The sequence below is a fragment of the Harpia harpyja genome, chromosome 8 (genome assembly GCF_026419915.1).
Source record: "Harpia harpyja isolate bHarHar1 chromosome 8, bHarHar1 primary haplotype, whole genome shotgun sequence".
NCBI classification, from domain to species: domain Eukaryota; kingdom Metazoa; phylum Chordata; class Aves; order Accipitriformes; family Accipitridae; genus Harpia; species Harpia harpyja.
The window spans coordinates 45168997-45188896 of record NC_068947.1 but is presented as its reverse complement, the minus strand read 5'-3'; the positions used below and the strand labels follow the sequence as shown (position 1 = coordinate 45188896).

At 47.4% G+C, this 19900-nt stretch overlaps 2 protein-coding genes across 14 annotated transcripts in view; one reads left to right on the top strand and one right to left on the bottom strand.

Annotated features, from left to right (window-relative positions):
* The window catches only part of ST3GAL6 (ST3 beta-galactoside alpha-2,3-sialyltransferase 6), a 42251-nt gene extending 38798 nt beyond the window's left edge, over nucleotides 1–3453 (top strand). For all 8 annotated transcript variants that reach the window (XM_052794221.1, XM_052794224.1, XM_052794226.1 and 5 more), the window contains 2 exons: nucleotides 1229–1381; nucleotides 3096–3453. In XM_052794221.1, the coding sequence (XP_052650181.1) occupies nucleotides 1229–1381; nucleotides 3096–3176 (234 nt within the window). In that variant the 3' untranslated portion in view covers nucleotides 3177–3453. The remainder of the gene's footprint in view (nucleotides 1–1228; nucleotides 1382–3095) is intronic.
* Nucleotides 3454–10356: 6903 nt separating this feature from the next.
* The window catches only part of COL8A1 (collagen type VIII alpha 1 chain), a 93737-nt gene continuing 84193 nt past the window's right edge, over nucleotides 10357–19900 (bottom strand). For all 6 annotated transcript variants that reach the window (XM_052794215.1, XM_052794213.1, XM_052794217.1 and 3 more), the window contains 2 exons: nucleotides 14281–14596; nucleotides 10357–12398 (listed from right to left, as the gene is read on the bottom strand). In XM_052794215.1, the coding sequence (XP_052650175.1) occupies nucleotides 10492–12398; nucleotides 14281–14593 (2220 nt within the window). In that variant the 5' untranslated portion in view covers nucleotides 14594–14596 and the 3' untranslated portion in view covers nucleotides 10357–10491. The remainder of the gene's footprint in view (nucleotides 12399–14280; nucleotides 14597–19900) is intronic.

Genomic DNA, 19900 nt, shown 5'->3' with positions numbered 1-19900 from the left:
TTCTGTGACTTTAATTAGGTTACAGAGCTGATGTTAGTAACTTTTTCCTGGGGATTTGTTCTTTTATCATACAATACAAAAAATATTTTTCTGTATCGAGTGCATCTGCCTTCTCTCTGTCCAGAGTTGTCCAGTACTGGCTTGCCTGCTTCGTTTTCAGAGGCAAATGAACTGAGCCTTGCGTAAGAGTTCAAAAAAGCATGTGCCTTTGCGCTCAGTTTGAGTTTTGATTGCAGCTACTGAAAACGTATAGCTCATTTGGTCTCTGAGAAAATTGTTATTTTAGCTAAGAAGGGAATTAGTGCCTGAAAGTTTTGTCCATTTCTGGGGACAGTTTTTCCCCTCAGCTTCATCTGTTGGTCTAATGAAAGAGTTCACCTCTCTTTACAAACCTTGCCTCATTTACTTCCCCAGATCATTTTAGCCACTGCTGCTGCTTAAACAGTCATGTACTTCATCACAGGATAGGACAGATGGTTGCAATGAGTTGTTCTATGCTCTTGTAAGAAATGCTAGTTTTCGGTTAGGTGCTCTTAATTTTGCACAGTTAAAACCTGTTTATGACCTGCTCTTGATATTTTACATTGCATTTACTTCTGAGCTATCTCACTGTAGGGAGAAATATGCAATTTTGTTTACAGTTCCTCTTCTTCTAATGGAAATAGTGGGGGAAAGTCTAAAACAGTGTTCTTCGGGAATTTCCCTGCTTTGAAAAAGTTCAAATGCAGCCAAATTCATGTAGCAGTAGCATTCATGCTTTTTTTCAGTTTGGTGTTAATGAAGATTTTATGTGTGTCATGTTGTTCTGTTCGTCTGGATCTCCATTGTCTAGAAAATTATGAACGCATCTGCTAATTCAGTCAAATTTGATGGGGTGAAATGGTCTCCAATATATTGAAGCCTGACCAGTTTCATGAGAGTAGGTTGCTGAGCAGAGGGATGGAGAGACCTTCCTGATGCCTATGCAGAGGGAAGGGCTACAGTATGGGCTCAGCCCTCACTAGAAACAGGAGAATCCCAGGGAAGGCCAACATGGCAGACACCCCGGTCATGGAAAACCTGCGGGCAGTACTGTACTCCTTATGAGACATGAGGGAATCAAACTACAAAACCAAACATCTGTAGAAGAGCCAGGCTGCCTGATTTCTGCTTTCTTCACTCTTAGGTTTGCTGTTCCTGTCAAGCTGCCAGTTATTTATGTATGCGTGCTCTTTGTGTTTCATTTTAGAAACCCAAGCATCCAACAACGGGGCTAATTGCCATTACACTAGCATTTCACATTTGCCACGAAGTTCACATGGCAGGCTTCAAGTACGACTTCACTGACAGAAACGGTTCTTTGCACTACTATGGCAACGACACGATGTCTCAGATGATGCAGGTAACAAACACTTGGTTTATGCTGAGAAAAATATAGCTGGTAACTGGAGAAGACAATTCAGTATAGGTAGAAGTGTGGACTGCAGGTCAGAAAGGTCTCTGGTCTTCTCCTGGTTCAGCTGCTCATGGGTTAACATTGCTTGAATCTCTTCATCTCTGCTTTTCTTTCTGAAAAATGTGGATAATGATATCTGTGTCCTTTGTGCTACACCATATTCTGCAACATTGGCATGAGACACATCCGTTTGTATGTTCTGTTTTGCTTTGCTGGTGTTATCCTTAGGCTATGCAGCTCTTGTTCATAGAGGCATATTTGCTAGCACTGTCAGAACATGAATAGTGTTGTTTCTGTTCGCATTCTCTTTTTCCTTGGCACCTACTTGCACAATTTGTCATAGTTACCAAACTTCTTAAAGAAGAGAAAGAGCAAAGGGAAATGGAAAGAGTTAAGACCTATAAATTTGCAGTTAGGAAAAGAACTGAATTTCAGAAATTGAAAGCAGAAAAGAAAAGCAGCTCTTTGAGAGGGGTAGGAAGAGAAGGAACTGCTTCCAGGCAGGGGAAGCCACAACTCACCAGGAGAGGGAGCAGCAGGAGGCTGGCAAACGTCAGGGATGCCTTCTCTTCCCTCCTGCTTTGCTATGGTCATGCCTCTGTTTTCTTTTATGTCTCTGCTCTTGTCTTCACCTCTGTACTCCAAGATCTCAGCCCTTTACCTCAATGTGAACAGTTTTCTCTTCCATGTGCATGCCTAGTGCATGTGGGGACCATTTTCTTTCCTCCTCCTTCTTCTGAAGAGGAAGGACAGGGGCAATGCCCATAGGAGCCTCTCATGTCTCTCTGAGGACTCCTAGGTGCCTGCTGCTCTGAGATAATTTTCCTCTGACACTGAACTCACCTCCATTTTGAGGACTCCTCTCTGCAGGTGCTTTTTTGCAATGTATACCAAGCTTGGGTAAGGTTGATCACTAGTTGAATAGACATCCCTAAGTTTCCTAAAACCTTGAAACTTTAAAAAACAAACTACTAAGCAAAACGCTTATCATTAGTTCTTTAGTGGTGTTAAGTTGTAAATATTATACTATGTATATATAATCTTTTATGCAGTATTTGTATTATATTAATTTTAATTTACTGGATTCAGTGTCTTAAGATTGTCAGTAAACTTACTTCCCTTGTGCTGTCCTCCACTAACCTCAGTGGTCCCTTGTGTATCCAGGATCTGGATACAGCACAGAAGATGGGTTGGTTTTGGCTTGTTGAAACTGATTGTCAGGATGTATCCAATTTACAAATGCCTGATGTGTGCTTTTCAAGAACCTGCATGGAACTTGGAGAATTAGTCATTTTCTGACTGCTTGTGCTGTAAATGTCATTATGCAGCTGTTCCCTCTAAGCACGGGGAGGAGCTGGTAGAGTTAGTAATGGTGGGACTTCTGTGAGACCACGTCTCACCCATTCTTGCCACTGAAGGATCATCCCTTTTTGTTTGTGTCCTAATGGAAGATCTAATCTAGTTTTGAGTAATAGATTACTCACCTGTTTTCTTGGGAGACTGTGCTACAGCCTTTGCCAAGAAGTCTTTTCCCCAGAGCTTTCCTACTCTTAGCATCTTCCAGGTATCACAAGTAATTAAAAAAGAACGAACAACGAAGTGATGCTTCTCGTAATAATTTGAGTTTAATTTCTTTTATTATTCCCTCACATCTCTTTAGAATGAATATCACAACATCGACGCTGAGCAGAAATTTTTGAAGAAGCTTATAGACAAGAACTTTGTGGTCAATTTGACATGAAAACTGAATGGAAAATATGAAGAACAATCGCTATTTTCAAGATTTGAAAATTTTTTATTTTTTGTACAACTTTTTTATTTTTTAAGTGCAGCAAAACTGTCTACTGTTTAAAAAGAGCACAGAAACCTCATCAAGGCAGAAGCTTCTTCTAAGCCTGAGGGTAATGAACTATTGCAAACAGAGTTAACTGAATTTCTGTGAAGCTATTTAATAATGGGAAAACCATGGAACTTTCAGCTGAAAGTATCAGGGATATATAAAAATGTGATGCACATCACTTATTTATGAGCAAGAACTCTTTCCAAATGATTACTTCTCTGGAATACTTCTGTTTCTGATGTTGTCCTCCAAAAGAGTTACACTGTCAAGAGACTGAGACAACCAGTGTTTAATTAGTAGATGGATGTCTTGTATGTCTGTCCTGTAGTATGAAAATGGCTTTAAAATGATGCCTATAAATGATTGCTGTGTGTTTGGGAGAAGGGGGAACATACAGAGTGTACAGGTTTTGGTCTGTCTTGCTCCTGAGGAGGGGACGTCCATCTTCAGCAAAGAAGCGACAGCTTCTGCGCTGGCCATTGACTATCGACTCTGAACTGCTGCTTGTCTTTGCCAAAGGTGAAGACCCTTTGGTCTGATTTGTGGAGATGTTGGTATTGACAATGCTCATGTTGTACCCAGTTTATGGAAAACCATACTCCCCGTGCTGTGCGTCTAATAAATTTTACAGTTGGTGACTTGACTTAGAAAAGAGGGAGTGTGAAGACTGAAGAGTTGTCCTAACTACCTGTGTGTCAGCTGCTTCCCCCAGACCACAACAGAAACGTGAGCTGGGACAGAGATGTTCATGCCTGAGTTTTAATTTAGAGCCAATGCTTGTTGGATTCCTAGATCTTCAGGACAGGATCTCATGTATCTTTCTGTTCACTCCCCAAGAATCGGCGTGTATTTTTTCCAAACCAGCAAAATCTTTCTCAGGTGCTGTAATGCGTCTCCACCTTTGAAATGCATCAATATGAGCAATGAATGTTCCCATTTTTGGCAGTAGAGTGTGCTAGGGAATATGCAAGGTGTACCTCAGCTGAATTATCATTTGGCTTCTGTTTACCTCTGCTGTCTTGACATTTAGGTTTAAAGGATGTGGCTGAAGTAAATCATTTAGTGGTGGGAACTTACTTGGGATTTTAATTGAAACTTTTAATGAGACATTTATATTTCCTGTCTTGGTTTGTCTTGCACAAGCCTGCTGAATAAGTTAAATCTGCCTGGGAATGCCCTTAACAACTGTCAAAGAACAAGAAGTAATATGCTGAGGATTACAAGAGTACTGAACACAATTCCTTTGCTGCAGCATTGAAGTGACCAAAGAGTCATCTTTCTTTTTTCCCATTTCTCTTGTGGAGTGCAATAGGTATTTAAAAACCCCCACCTTCCTGTAGTTCTTATCTCCCTCTTTAGAGCCTTGGCTCTACCATTTGGGAATTAGTGAGGGCAGTGTGATTTGGAGGGGAGCCACAGCTGAAGGGGAGGAGGCTTGTGTTTTCACCTCATGACTCCTGAGCTTTGGTCCATTTTAGGCAAATTGGACATACCTGAAGTAACTTTGTATGTCATAAAAGTCTGTGGCAGGGGCTGGGGAAGGACCCAGACGTGTCCCCAGCAAGGGACAGGCTGTGCCATGGTGTCCTGCCAGCTGGATGTGTGTCCCTTGGGCCCAGGTGCTGCTGCAGGGGGTGGTCCCTTGTCCAGCCATGCGCAGGGTGGCAGGCAAGAGCATGGAGGAGAGGGGAGAGGTGGAGGTGCTGGAGCACCAGAGCAGGTGACTGTGGTGGTGAAAATGGAGGAAACCAGAATTTCTTCACCAGGTGGCAGAAGGGCTCTTACTCAGTTATTTGCATTTCCTTTTTTTTTTTCTTTTTAAACATGCACATTTCTGAGGCTTTGAGGAGATCTTTGCTTAAAAATCTGGATACAAGCAGGTGGGGTTTTGCATCAGAAAACAGTGACACTGCTGTCTTTGTTTCTACCAGCATTTATTTCTCATGATTATTTCAGTTAATTAAAAAGGTTTGTATGTGACTCTGCAGCCCCAGACCTGCAGTGGTTTAGACTACTGACAATAGCAATTCCCATGAAAAAAATGCCGAGGTAAGGGTTTTCACAAAGGTCGTGGTGTTGTCCGAGCTCTCTTTGCGTAGAAGTCCTTGGCAGATCTTGGAGACTGTTGAGAGCGGAGCCAGGCAGAAGCGGAGGGCTGCCTCTTCCCCCTCAAAACCCATGGTTGCTCACAGAGCCGGGCCCCCAGCTCTCCCATGGGCTGCTGCCACAGATCCAGCCGCATCCGTGTAACATCATGCAGTACGCTGACTGAGAGGATTTTTGCCAGGAGAGCTGTTGAATTTGCCCTCTCCTCGCAGTGCCTGGTTCTTGTGATGGTGTAGGCTGCTTCCCAGCTTCGCCGCCGCCATCCCCAGTGGCAGGAGGTGGGTTAGGGAGCTGTGGTTCTGAGGATGTGGTTATTTTCTCTGCTTTATTTCTTCTCTGGAGATATTCTTCCCACTAATTAAACTGACTCCTCCTCCTAATTTTCCTAGGAGGTTTTCTGCTTTTTGGGGGTTTTGTTCTGCTATAGTTAGAATCCCCCAAAAACAATTGGAAAAAAGGCTTCATGGCAAGCAAATGATGTCCTCACCCCTCAACTCTTTTACTGAAGATAGACTCCCTTTTTTTTTTTTTTTTTACTACATCAGCTATTGTCTTCCTAACACTATTATTTTTTTTTAATGTTTGATATTCTCAATGCATTTAGTATGCTGTCTACAAGCATTTATCCCTGTTGGCTGCTCCTTTTTATTTCTTCTTATTAAGCCTCCCTATTTGTATGACTGACTTCTTTTTGAAATTAAGCAGTACTCCCGGGGATATTTTTCCCCCACTTCTGTGCTCCTGCAGGGATGTTGAGTCTGCGTGTGCCGAGGTTGCTGTTGCAGGGTGGCTGAGTAACTTTTAGAGCCAGACCTGTTCACTCGGGACCGAGCCAAGAGCTGATACTATTGATAAACTACAAGGTACTAGTTCTTTGGAAAGCACAGCTTATAGGCCAGTAGCTTTTAGCTTCAATGATAAGCGGTGAGCCAACTGCTTCATTTCCCCGTGCCGTAAGATGTTTTGGTAGGATTCTGTGTACACCAGCCCTGCTTCATCACTGTCACCCACTTCATGTGGTCATTTCTGCTCCTCCATGCCTTGAGAACAGGTATCGCTTTTACACTAACTTCATGTAGGTAAGTATACCTGTGCATAGTGCGTTTCTCAGTAATGCCCACAGACCACAGCGTCTATTCTATCTGGGCAGACGTTTTCACAGGTGTTTTGCAATACCAAAGACTTCCCCTGGCACTTTCTGAGAAAAGCAATAACACTAACTCTAAATACTTAGATTTTTTTTTTTTCTGAGAGTGAGTTGCTATTAAGATTTTCTTTTTCCATTTTTGCTATTCCTGAAAGTGAAGTCTCTGCACTGAACTTCCCTTTCAAAGCTACCCAATTTTTTGATCGCAGCATCAGCAGCAAAGCTGTTAAATTTTGAATCCCAGGGTGCTGCCAGCTTTATTTCCATGTCTGGTAATGGTGTAACTATGTAGGTACCCAGTGTCTCCCATCAGTTTTCTTCCTGTATCAATTGCAAAGTCAGATGGTCCCACCCCTTCTTCCTCTGTCCTGTTCTCCAGCAGCCTGATGAATTTCAAGACAGCAGCATCTTACAGCAAAGGTGCTCCTGTGTTTTATCTGCCACCCCCTCAAAATGCTGCGCTGTCAGAAAGACTCAGCTCTAAGATACCAAAGCACACACAAAACAGGCAGGATGCCGTATGTCAGCTGAAAGCTGTGTTTGGCTTGGACTTCTAGGGGGATTTTTTTGTTGTTCTCTGTCAGGAAAGTATTTTTTCCTCTGCTGTAATAATTAAGGGAAGTACAGAGATATGACTAAAGAAGGAAGGTCACAAACTATTGCACTAAATACAAATCTGAGAGTGCCTAAAAGATATTACTAAATGACATTTCCAGTGACTGTATTGGTGATGAAAATACAGAATCACAACTGTGGTGTTTAATAATTAGTGTGTGGTACGTCTTGTTTCCTATGCTGTGCTTTCCTTTTTAACAATGCCCTGGGAGGTAGTATAAATACCTTAACTTTTAAGTGGGGTCTGATTTTTAAGAACATATGAAGCTCAACATCTGTTTTTGGTATTGGTAAATACTTATTTTATTTGCCATTTGTCTTAAGTTTTATATGCCTTTAAAGTGCCAGCTGTATTTTGAAGACATTCTTACGGTTGTTTCAAGTGAAATTTTGGATGCTACAAATGGAAAGAGATTATTTTCCTGTGAATAAACTGTGTTAAAGACGGTGCCCTCAGGCTGATTTTTGCAAGGTCAGTGCTCTGTGTGTGTGTGTGTGTGTGTGTGCACACGTGCCCAGCCCCATTATTAATGGTGTGTAAAGTACACACAGTGTTGTCAGATACGGTATCGAGTTTCAGAACAAACTTTGGTGCTTAGTAGAGCAAACAGAGCTGAAAATTTTTGAACCTAGGTAGGCTGAGCTGTACTGCGGGTGGAGATCTCACTCCAGGCTGAGTGAAAGTAAAACTGGGACGTAGTTTTTGTAAGTAAGATCAAGAGCAGCATCCTCCCAATTTTAATTTTTCATGGTTTTTTAATCTTGCCTGTCTTATTGGGGACTTTCAGGGGAATGCTAAAATAAAAGATGCTTAACTAAGAGGATGGCGTGTGACGAAAGACTTTTGATAGAAAGTGAAAGGTGCTGATTGTGATACTTTGCTCATGTTTTGTTTTCTCTTTCTGTTTGTGCAGTAAAAATGAGATGCTGGGGAGCGGGGAGCCGCTTAGCCAGCGGCTTCAGGGAGTCTAAGGGAGAGGTAGAAAACAATTACCTGACACAAGTAGGTATTCAGTGCATTCATTTTAGTATTGACAGTTTAGGAGTTTGCCAGCTTGGAGGAAATGCCTGTCTTTGAGGTGAGACTGGGGGAGCCACACCATGGGTTATAATTTACTCCCTGCAATGGAGCCACTTGAATAGTGATGTAGATCAGTGACAAATATGTTGCCACTTTCACATGAGGTTTTTGCTGCAGGTGGAAAAATGGGGAGGGGTGGGAAAAGCTGTTTCCAAATCACAGGGAGAGCCAGGGATGTGGTGTGCATCTTCCAGCCTGGGCAGCCAGCTCTGGCTCTTTAGGGGAGCACAAACCCTTAACAGTGCGACCCCACGACGTCCCATTTCTTGGCTTCCTGCATGCTGCCCCGTGCCTTGTTAAGCTGCAGTCCCGTGTCGGCTCGCGCTGAGCAGGTGCCCGTTCCTGTGGTCTGCCTGCGGGAGCCCCTCGCTCTGTGCATTGCCCCCAGCCCCAGCCACGCTCTCCCACTAAATGCGACGCTGGGACAGTGCGTTCCCCCCAGTGGCTTAGGGCAGGTTTTGCCAGTAGAGGGGAGCTAAAGAAAAGGGTATCTCATTTTTTTTCATATCAGGCTGTCAGTGGTTTCAGAGAGTCCTTGTGGTCTGATACATGAATTCAGCAGGTTGATTGTTCCTTCTAACAGTTCTGCTGAATGAAGACAGGATTATTTTTTTTTAAAGATATTTAATAAGATATTTTTTTCAAATCAGTACAAAAATTTTAAATACAAAATTATTTGCTTTTGACATATCTCATATATTCCGGGAACATACTGAAGTCACCAATGCCTGGTAAACTGTCCATCCGTTCCTGCCACCATTCCATAAAATTTCTGAGATAAAGCACCACATTATACCACTGGAGTCCTTAGTCAATGTTAGACTGCATTAAACTCTGCATTTAAATAATGGTAATGCCAGTTAAATCCAATCTTAGTTCTGCATGAAAAATCTAGTTCATTTTTGAATCAAAAGCGGTAGCATTAGCTAAAGACATTGAAGAAGTGATGAGTATTTAACTCTTTCAACTAGCGTAACAGTGTGTGATGTGCAGCACTGTACAGGGAACCACAGCAAAGTACACTGCCCTTTGGAAACAAATACTTTTGAGGTGAGATTAGCACCATTGATGAACAGACAGCTCTTGCCGAGAAGTTGCCTTCCTCATGTACAGAAAGAATTGAGGCCTGCAGGTTCTCCTTGACAATAGGTAACATATAAATAAGGATTGGAAATCAGCTTCTATATAAAATGAAGTTCTCAGATAAATGTGCATGATCAGTATTGCTGGTAAAGTTACTGGTTGATCTCAAACAACAAATTAGTTAATTAGCAGAGACAGCTACTTCTGCTTTGCCTAGTCATTGAAGAGTAAACTGATTTAACTTCTGCTGAGTGGCAGACTAGGCGTCTCTTCTGACAAGCCAAACAGATGCAGGTTCTTAGCATGAGCACAGAAATCCCAGCGAATTTATTTATACCACCCTGCTGTATTGCCACGTGTTGGCCAAAATGTCTCAATCGCGTGGCACAAAGCAAATGGGGAACCCTTCATTTTTGTCTCTGATCTACCTCATCTACTTCAGCTGTGCAAATGCAGATGGAGGCTTTTCGAGTGCTGTGGCATTTGGAGGTGAACCCAGCACCTGCTGGAGTCAGGGGTAGCGTTCTGGGTCCAATGACTGCTGGAGAAGGCTCGTGGGGAATAGTTACACCATCAGTATTCCTTTACCATCATAAATAAATTGTTCAGCAAAAAACCACACCTGCAGGGATATTTGGGGGGGGGAAGGGAAATAAAGGTCTCCAGCTAAGAGAACCTTTGCTTGTCAGGCAGACCTGCTGTCAAAAAAAAAAACAACCCCAAAACCCCACCCAAACAAAAAGCCACTCAAGTTTTTCCATGTAATTTGAGACTGACCTACTCTGGTTTGTTACTGGTTTTCATCTCATAACTATGATCAATGCAACAGTCAAATATGCAACAGCAGTGAGTGATGTATGCTGATTTGAACCTTAGTACTGAATTACTGTGAATGAAATGAAGTAAGCATGGCATCACAGAAATATATAATGTACAGCTCATATGTCCCCCTCAGGTGCAAAACAACTGTTTATGAACCTGATACACATCTCTAGATATGTTCACCACACCTTTTTTTTTTTTATAACTAGCTGTGCATAATGTTAAACTTGGGGTTTTTTGGGTTTTTTTGTACAAGATGGTCCAAAACAGTCATAAAATGCATCTTTCATGGTATAAGAGTTTGAAGCAGAGAAGAAAGGTTTTGATTTTGTGTGTATGTTTGTGTGTGTCTGGTTTTTGTTTTACATGGGATACAATAAATATCCTGAAAAAGACGAATGAACGTACTGCCCGGCATAGAGTCCTGCCGCCTGCTCGGATGGCATTTGAACGTAAACCTTGTCTCCGTGCATCAGCTGGACAACAGCACTGCCCGAAGCCTGGTCCAGGAAGCCCTTCTTGTACTCGTCGTAGGTGTACATCAGCGGCTCGTTGTTCTTGAACAACGCCACCCAGACGCTGGCCCCTTTACAGTGGACGTGGTAGGCAAAGTAGTAGACACCGGGGATCTCGCAGGTGAAGATCCCCGTCTGGGGGTTGTAGTTTTGCCGGCCGTTGTAGAGGAGCTTGTCGAACTTCACGGGCACCCCAACCCGGGGGAAGGGGGTGAGGAGCTCCGCCGTGAACGCGGGCATTTCATAGACGGCGCCGCCAGCCTTGCCTTTCTTGCCCATGTAGCCGTAGGGGGGCTTGACGCCGTCTATTCCTGGCCCCACCTCGGGCAGGTACTGTCCCACGGCTGGCGGAGTGGGTGGGATGATGACTGGGGGACCTGGGGGCCCGGGAGGGCCGGGTGGTCCCTGGAGTCCTGGCTGGCCAGGGGGACCAAGCGCCCCGGGCTTCCCTGGGGGTCCCTGCAGCCCGGCGGCGCCGGGTTTGCCCACGCCAGGGAAGCCGGGGGGTCCGGGCAGGCCGGGCTCCCCCTTTGCCCCTGGCAGTCCTGGGGGGCCGATGGGACCACTGGGTCCCGCGATGCCCGGGATGCCCGAGGGGCCCTGAAGCCCCTGGGCGCCGGGGAGCCCTGGCTCGCCCTTTGGCCCCACAAGCCCTGGGACGCCCGGCAGCCCCGGCAAGCCTTTGTGCCCGGCTTCCCCCTTGGGCCCTGTGGGGCCCGGCAGCCCTCGCAGCCCGGGGGCCCCCACTTCCCCAGGAAAGCCTGGCTTTCCTGGGAACCCCTGCAGGCCGGGTTCGCCCTTGGGGCCGACGGGTCCTGGTGGCCCCACGGCGCCGCCTTCTCCTTTGGGTCCCGGGAAGCCGGCGGCCCCCGGGGGGCCCATGATGCCCGGCAGTCCCGGCTGGCCGGGCTCCCCCGGCGGCCCCCCCATGCCAGGCGGCCCCGCGTGCCCCTTCTCCCCCTTGGGCCCCAGGGGGCCGGGCAGACCACCCACGCCACGCTCACCTTTGGGCCCAGGGAAGCCTGGCTTGCCCACCCCGGGGAGGCCAGGGGGCCCCGGCAGGCCTGGCAGGCCTTGCTCCCCTTTGCCGCCCGGGAAGCCCGGCTGGCCGGGGAGGCCATCCTGGCCGGGTTTGCCAACGCCGGGCAGGCCGGGAGGGCCTTGGATCCCAGGGGCCCCCGGGGGCCCCTGCAGCCCTAGCTCTCCCGGGGGTCCGGGTTTGCCCAGGGGTCCCTGCGGGCCAGGGAAGCCAACCATGCCCGGCTTGCCGACCCCCGGCAGCCCCACAGGGCCTGGGGGGCCAGGCAGCCCAGGTGGACCCTTCAGCCCCGGCAAACCCGGGATCCCGATGCCCTTCTCCCCTTTTGGTCCTGGGATCCCGGGGACTCCCGGTGGTCCCTTCAGCCCAGGCTCGCCCTTTGGCCCCGGCTGTCCCTGCAGCCCCGGAGCACCCGCTTTCCCTATGCCGGGAAGGCCATGAGGCCCCGGCGGTCCTTGTGGCCCAGGTATCCCCATGGGCCCAATCTCCCCCTTTGGCCCCATCTCCCCTCTCGGCCCCGGGGGCCCCATGACCCCTGGTTTCCCTGGCATCCCCGGCAAGCCCGGCTTCCCGATTCCTGGATATCCTTGTGGGCCCGGTTTTCCTTTGGCTCCTGGGATACCGTGACCTGGTAATCCTGGTGGCCCCGGCGGCCCTCTTGGTCCAGGCTCACCGGGGGGACCTTGCTCACCCCTAAGACTCCGGATGGGTATTTCTGGGTTGGGAAAAGAAGAAGAAAAGAAAAGGGGAGGGGGAGAGACAAAAGGTGATTGCAGTCGCATCCTTTAAGAAACACAAAGGCAGTTTTGAATTGAATGTGCTTGCTATGATGCCTCTTGGTTTTGTGGTAGGCGGGGAGGCAGAGCTGGCCAGTGAGTTACAGGTTGGTGTTTGGAACGAAGAGGATGTTCCTACTGTTTCACATACTCCAAATTTGCGTGCATGTTTCTGTTTCCATAAAATAATTATTTTGCATCATATTTGCTTATTTTCTGCCATGTAAAAGCCATTTGCACTTTACTAGTGTTTTCCACCTATACAATCTTAAGCAGCAAAGTCTGCTTTTTGTCCCATATTGCTGTAGACTAACCTACTTTTAAGAGTTTTCGCAGGACACTGCTCAGTGCAGTGCTTGAGCAGCTGCTCAGTGCTCTCATGCTGTAGGAGGAGGTCTGGCATAAAAGTGCTTTTGCTGGAGGGGCTTACACTAGCAAGATCAATTAAAAAAGATTGTGTCAGTAAGAAGTTTGTATGTAGGTATGACCACATTTTCACCAAGGCTGTGGTTTCCACTACAATATTACTGGAAACCTACAGCCTTACCCAGCGTTGCTAAGCTCCCACAGGTTTTTGGTGCAGCCGTGTCTAGTTAGAGCTCTTCTAAACACTTCACAAAATGTTTTTATTGTCCAAACCCACACTTTTGTATATGTGACTACTTAGCATTGCAGGTCAGGGTGAGGGAGTTGCCGTGTGGGCGTGGTTGTGCTGGGGTTGGTTGCCTTTCAAGCTGCAGGCTTTTTGTCTTAGGTGGAAAGTCTGCTTCTCTCTGGCTCTAAAATGGATAAAGAAATGAGAGGTTTGGGGGAAGGGGAGAGATGAGGTTTCAGGGCAAGAGAATTAACTGTTCTTTGGGAGGCAGAAACCCTCCCTCTCTGCACATGTTGTGTTTTATGCACGTAGAAAACCTCCTTTGCTCACAAGATGGGTTGATTTTACAACAGCCAGTCGTGCTGGTTCAGACATTCCAAAAATAGGCCCTGAAATCTTCCATTTCCCTCTGAAGCCAGTGGAGGCTGTGGTTACGCTGAACCCGCAATAAGAGGAAGAGTTAACCAGCTTGTCTGAAGTCGCACAGATGCTCACTGTCCCCACAAGGGTTTTATGACACTGGGTGTTCCTGGTTGCTGTTTGTATTTTGAGACATTTTGTTGTTTTCGTAAACATCTTAATATTGTCCACACTTCATTTACTGAATACTGAAAGTGCTTGTACGTGCAGACTCACGCAGTAATGCCCTGCACCTTCAATGACTCCATTATGCCCATAAATAACCTATAGAGGACTGCAAAGTCAGAAGAGCAATTGTATGTTTTTATCTGCAAACCTCTAAATCACAGGGTCTGGACAAATCCAGACAGAACTGTGATATTCCTGTAAATTCAAATCTTGGGGATCTTAGCTCTTATTTCGTGTCCGGTTGCTGCAGTGAGAGTGGGAGCACCTCCAGGCAGGACCCTGGCCCATCCACCTGGGCCATCATTTGAAACCCCATCAGAGGGTTTTCTGCAGGCAGATGGGATTACAAGGTTTCTCCTAGCCTTCAGCAAGCACCCAAACAAACCTGGAGCCACCCAGGAGCCCGGAGGATGACTGTGGCCTTGCTCTGGTGACCCTGAGCTGCCCCACAGCTCACGTGAGCCCATTTGTCCACCGGTGGCCAGGTACCAACCTGGCCAGTCCTTGGGGCACATGGGTGCCGTGCCCAGCCTGCAGCAGCCCGCTCCCCATCTTCAGTCTCCCCCCTCCCAGGCCAATGGTGCTGTGGGGCATCACGCAGGACCGTGCAGGGGCGGAGAGGGACCTGCCGAGCCTACCTTTCTCTTTCTTGGGAGCCATGTCCTTGCCGAGCAGAGGCATCTGCGGGACCTCCTTCATGTACTGAGGCAGATGGGGGTACTCTTTCCCGTACTGCATGTGGGGCACCTCCTTGCCCATGTGCTGCATTGGGATGCCTTCTTTGCCCAGCGGCATGTGAGGTACTTGTTGTCCAAGGGGTTGGTACTGGGGCACCTGGGGTGGCAGCTGCTTGATCCCATAGTAGACACCACCTTGAGCAGACCTCACCAGCTCTAGGTAAACAGTGACAGCCACTGCCAACAGCTGGACAGGGAAGAGCAGCACAGCCATCACCTGCGAAAAACACAACAAACCCCACAGTTGGCAGAAAATGTTTTTTTGTGTTGTGCATTTCCCATTAGGGCTGACCTGCTCTCATTTTCTGTGGCAATCTGGACCTAAACCTCCGCAGACTGGCTCTGGTTTGTGTGTTGCCCTGGAGGACATCCTGCAGCAGGCCTGCACCTGGTTTATTGGAGGCTCTTGCTCAAATAGCACTATTATAGCAAAAGTCCTTATATGCATTTAGTTTTCTACTACCCCGCACACACCAGGCGGTGCCCTCTGTGGTTTCTCCATATGGGGACCCACTCCTTCCTATCCCCAAGCTGCCATGTCCCACTTTCTTGCTTGTGTCAGTGCCACGACACAAGGTTTGGGGAGCTCTGCTGCAAGCTCTGGCACAGGGGGAGAGCAGGCAGGGGCCTGTGAGGATCTCCGAACAGCTTTCTGGCCAAGGAAGCTAAATTATCCACACCCCTTCTGCTATGCTTTCCATAGCAATGAAAGCTCAGTTTCTGCAGCTTAAATCTGTGCCTAGGATTGTACCCCATGGCTGCAGAGTCCAGCGGCTCGCTCTCTCCATTTCTATCACAGCTCCTTGCCAGCTCTCCTCCTAAGCTGAGCTCTGATCCTCTCAGCCTTCACCCAGAAGAACTGGGCCATCTAGGGGCTGTCTGGGCCATCGCTGCCTCCGGGCAGGATCAGCCAACCCAAGCCTTTCTCCAGGGATGTTCAACTATTTTCTAAAGGTCTCCCCCGCTGCAGACCCTGTCGCCTCCCCAGGCAGCCCATCCCAGCACCTCACCAGCCCTGCTAACACAATGGAACAGGGTTGTTTTTTCTTTTTCTTCCTTATCAAAATATAAGCTTGGGACTTCTTGTCCCATCTGCTGTTGGCTTTCCTTTCTGCAGTAAGGGCATTACTAGCAGGTGAGCAGCAAATCAGGAACCAGGAACTCCCTAAACGAGTGTAAATTTGGGGGCAGCCTGAGGTAACAAGGAGAGTCTCCACGTGTTCGACTGTTTTGCAGTTTGTCTCACAACCAAGCCCAGTAGGCAAGTCCTGCTCTTTTCAAATGCAGGTGGCAATTGCCAGGCCTGATGGCTGTCCCCTCCCCGTCCCTGCTTTTCCACCATGCAAAGATGCCTTGCACCCAACCGGGGCACCTGGGAAAGCCACCACCACGCACGCATGCTGGCAGAGCTTTGCCTAGCTGCTCGTCAGGACTCGCTCCTAGCAGCTGCTGAGCCCAGGTGTGGTGAGGGTGGCCCGAGGAGGCAGCGAGGGCTTTGTGCCACCTGCTTATTTTCTTGTCCTTCCCCCACAGCCTGGCTCGACATAGAGAACAAAAAAGCCCCTCAGTCCTTGGCAAAGGGGCTCAGCACCGTGCCCCCTGCACCTTGGGAGGTATCTTTTGGAGGGAGAAGCTTTCCGCCTTTTCCTGCTGTGGCTGTGGCTGTTCCCTGCCTGAGAAGAGCTGCTCGTGGGGCTGCAGCTGTGGCTCCCCTGCGCAGGGTGATTCCACAGCATGCGGGAGGACCCCCCTCGCTTGGAGGGCAGCACGACCCGACATGGGCTGGGACGTGTCCTCACGGGGCCCTACAGAGACCTGGCTTCGGGCAGGCAAGGCCACTGCCGAGAGCCGGGGGAAAGTGTGAGAGGTACGTGGGGTTGGAGGGAGGAAATGTATTTATGGAGGAGAGGGCAGCAAGCGGCTGCACTGGCCTCCTCTAATGCTGCATAGTGTACAGTAGGCTTCTAAAATGGGCCTGTAAATAATTTGGGAGGGTGGGACTTCGCAACACATCCGCGAGGGACTCATGCCCGGTGGGCAGAGTGTGTGAGTGGGCTGCAGGGTGGCTGTGAAACTTGCTGAGCTCAGGGAGCAGGTCAGTGGCACTGCAGGCGTCGAACCCCGGAGTCACAACTCGTGTTTTCCCCACTTGCTGCTATACTGCTCGGCTTGAGCAATGGGCGGGCTGGCATGGACTGTCCCAGAGAAACTGCTGCTCTCGCTGCTGTGTGCTGTGGTGGAGGTTATTGACCAGGTGGCAACATTGGGTAGCACTTAGTTCTTACGTTTTACTCCTGCTCAAAGTTCTCCACTCGCTCTGTGTTAGCAAAGCACCTGGAGAAATACTCACTGTTCTTTTAAAACATTTCTCCTTCATTTTGTTCTATGAGCTCTCAATGGAAATTAGTGTATCATCATTACTGATGGTGTAAATTTAAAATTGTGTAGTTGAAACAACCAGCAGAAGGTTAATATTTTCAATAATGATCCTAAATAGACAAATGAACTAGAGAAAAGATGGAACTGTGTTAACAGCAAACAAAACCATTTAAGAAAATGAAATATTAGTGAATAAACACTAGATGGAGCATATGTTGCACAGCTGAATTTCTACAGTCACTTTCTCTCCCAGGAATTTAAGGTCTTGGATATAACCAGCTGCCATGTGGCAAAAAATCCAGAGCCAAGATGTACAGGAGTTTGTAAGTGCAGCTAAAGCCCAAGCACAGTTGCTCATCCTTGTTCAGCAAAGCATTTCAGCAAATGCTTCATCTCCAGTGAGTTGAATGTGGCTTTTAGCCCATGGCTGGCGGCTTTGCTGTGAGCTAAAGGATTAGGGCCTTAGGATATGGCATTTCTGCTTTAAGCTTAATGGCACCGGACTGCGAGGACAGCCTGTGTGGGGTCAGTTACCGTGGCTCAGCTGGGACATGGTAACTTACTAACCTGCTGCAGCTTCATCTGGGCGCGTAGACCCCAAGCAGCCTTGGGGTTTTTTTTTTGGGGGGTGGGGGTACCCCCAGTCTTGTCTCTGTTGGCCTTTCTGTTCCTTTCTGTACCATAGCAAGTAACTCTCTGTAGCTGAGTAGGGTAACACCTGCCTCAGTTTGCAGGGAAATATCCCAGCTACTGGAAAACTTGCAACATTCTGTGCATGTCTCCCAAATGAAAAGCATTGCCTGTATGAAGAGGGAAATGCAGTGAAACCTTTTAAAAAAACATTAGAAGATACTGGATGATTTAGGACTGTTGTTGAAACCTACAAGTATGAAGGGCAGGGTGGATTTTGAAGAATGAGGTTATTAAATTAACTTCTTGGCTACTTTGTTGTTCTGGTGGCTAGTTTTGGGCTTTTGTTTTTTTAAAGAGATAACCTTGGTAGAATAAGTGGAGAGGGAAATGGGTAAAATTCCTTTGGATGTGATTTTTCTCCTTGTTTTTATTACAAAACATGGGCTTTGTGTGCGAGGGGGAGCTATTTGAAATAATTGGAAAAAATTTCCTACGGGGAGACACCAGCCTGCCCGCAGCTCAGGGTGAACTCGACCTCCTGCTGCTTGTGCTGAGCTCCCTCGGCCCTGCTGAGCATCACGCGATGCACCTGCATTTGACAGTCGTGACCACACAGCACACAAGATGTTTCTGTGTGTGCGTGTGGAAATTTCAAGGGAGATCAGGCAAGACTTCTAGAGATAGGAAGGCTCCAGAAAATGAGGTGATCTCACTACATCTGTGTTTCTTTAGTGTTTTTTGACTCATCCTAACCAAAACAGTGTGGCCTGGAAATGACAAATTGCTTCTCATCTATTGATTTTGGCTGGGGCTGGTGCCTGTGACTAGCTGAGGTGGAAGGTGGGGGTTTTTTACTGAACAACCGCAGGCTAGATGGGACTTGGCCAATACCTTCGTGGGAGGAGGTCAGAGCCTCCCCGGCAGCCTCATGTGAGCTGTCTGGGTCTTGGGATCTGCTGCAGGTACTTGGGAAGCGGCCTGTGCTCAGCACCGGCCTTATGGCTCATCTCTCCCCCTGCTCCCAAAGGAAGGAGGGATCCAACAAAATTAGTCTTGAAGAGAAATGTGGTAGAGTCGTGTGTGCAACTGCTGCTGCTCACTGCCTCCCGCCAGTGGGTCCAGCTGGATTATCGCTATCAGATACCTATGTCACTATAAGGCAAGCATGAGGGATGCCTGGGATAGTTTTTCAGTGTTTCAGCTCACTGCCTGTCTCATCCTACTCACCTTCTCTAAAAAGTTATTTATGTACTGAGAGAGAGAGAAGTTGAAGGTCCTTTTTTCTGCCCTGCAGGTTTTTTCTGAATGCCTGGGTGCACAGCTCACATTGTTTGAAGACCTTGCTAGGAAACCACCAGCATCTTTAAATGCCTGAAAGCTACTGAAAATCTTGCTCTTGTTTTTTGAAAGAAGCGTATAGATCCTAAATGTTGGACAGGTCCTCCAGAATTTGGGAACAGCAAAAGGAGACTTTCCCAGCAGTGACAGGACTTAAGGAAAATACCAGAGTGAGGAGGTGAAAAATCTGTGCTGAAGATGCAGCCAAAGTGTAAGACTTCCCACACCCTTCACTCAAATCCCAGCAATGTAAGGATCATCTCCAAACACATTCATGTAATGCGACCTGACATGCTTTCAAAGGTGTCCATCAGTGGAGCAGTAAGCTGGCTTTGAAGTGGGATTTTCCTGGGTTTCTGTCAGAAAGCAATGGGAATGTGTCTACATATTTATGGCAGGTAAATCAGTGCATGCGTGCACCTTTAGAGAAGCCAAAGGCTTGGAGAAAGCCGAGTTTTACCTTAACTGTTTGAATGTCTGAAGGAAGATGGAGGAGAAGCAACTGTGCCTTCATAGAGTGTGACGCGTCATTTTGCACCAGTCTTTCAGATTAAGACACAATAAATGTTTTGCTTTACCTAGGGTGGGGCAAGCCACTCGAGGGCAAAGGAACATTATCCTAAACCACAGTGTTCAGCTGCTTGTGTGTGAACGTGTGTGGTTGGCTCTGTGGGTGAGAGAGATTCCCTGAAAAAACACATTTTTACAGGCAAAGCTCAAGTGAGAACATTTCTCAATAACCTCTTTGGTAGAGCTGTTCTCCTGAGAAAACTAGAAAGGACCTTCCTCTGGCTATTTGCATTTGTCAGTAGAAACTGAAGACAAAACAAAAAGTACTAGCAGTCATAATTCTTCAATTGGTGTGAAGAAATAATGGCTGGTTTAGCCTAATTGTGTAAAGAATGTATGGAAAGAGTGATGCCTGTCCATGTGGGACTTGAAATCATAGGTGGTCTTGCAAAGGGTGGAAGCCAGACCTCGATTTTGTTGGTTCTTACAGGGAAGTGATCGCTCTGCAACCAATTTGGGGGTTAACTGAAATTTACCCATGTCTCAGAACCTGTAAGATACTCACCCAGACACTAGCCCGATGGGCTTAATGTACCACGCATTGCTTTTGCACTGCTGTATTTCCCAAAGAGGCATAAGGCATGAGTAGGTCTTGGTGACC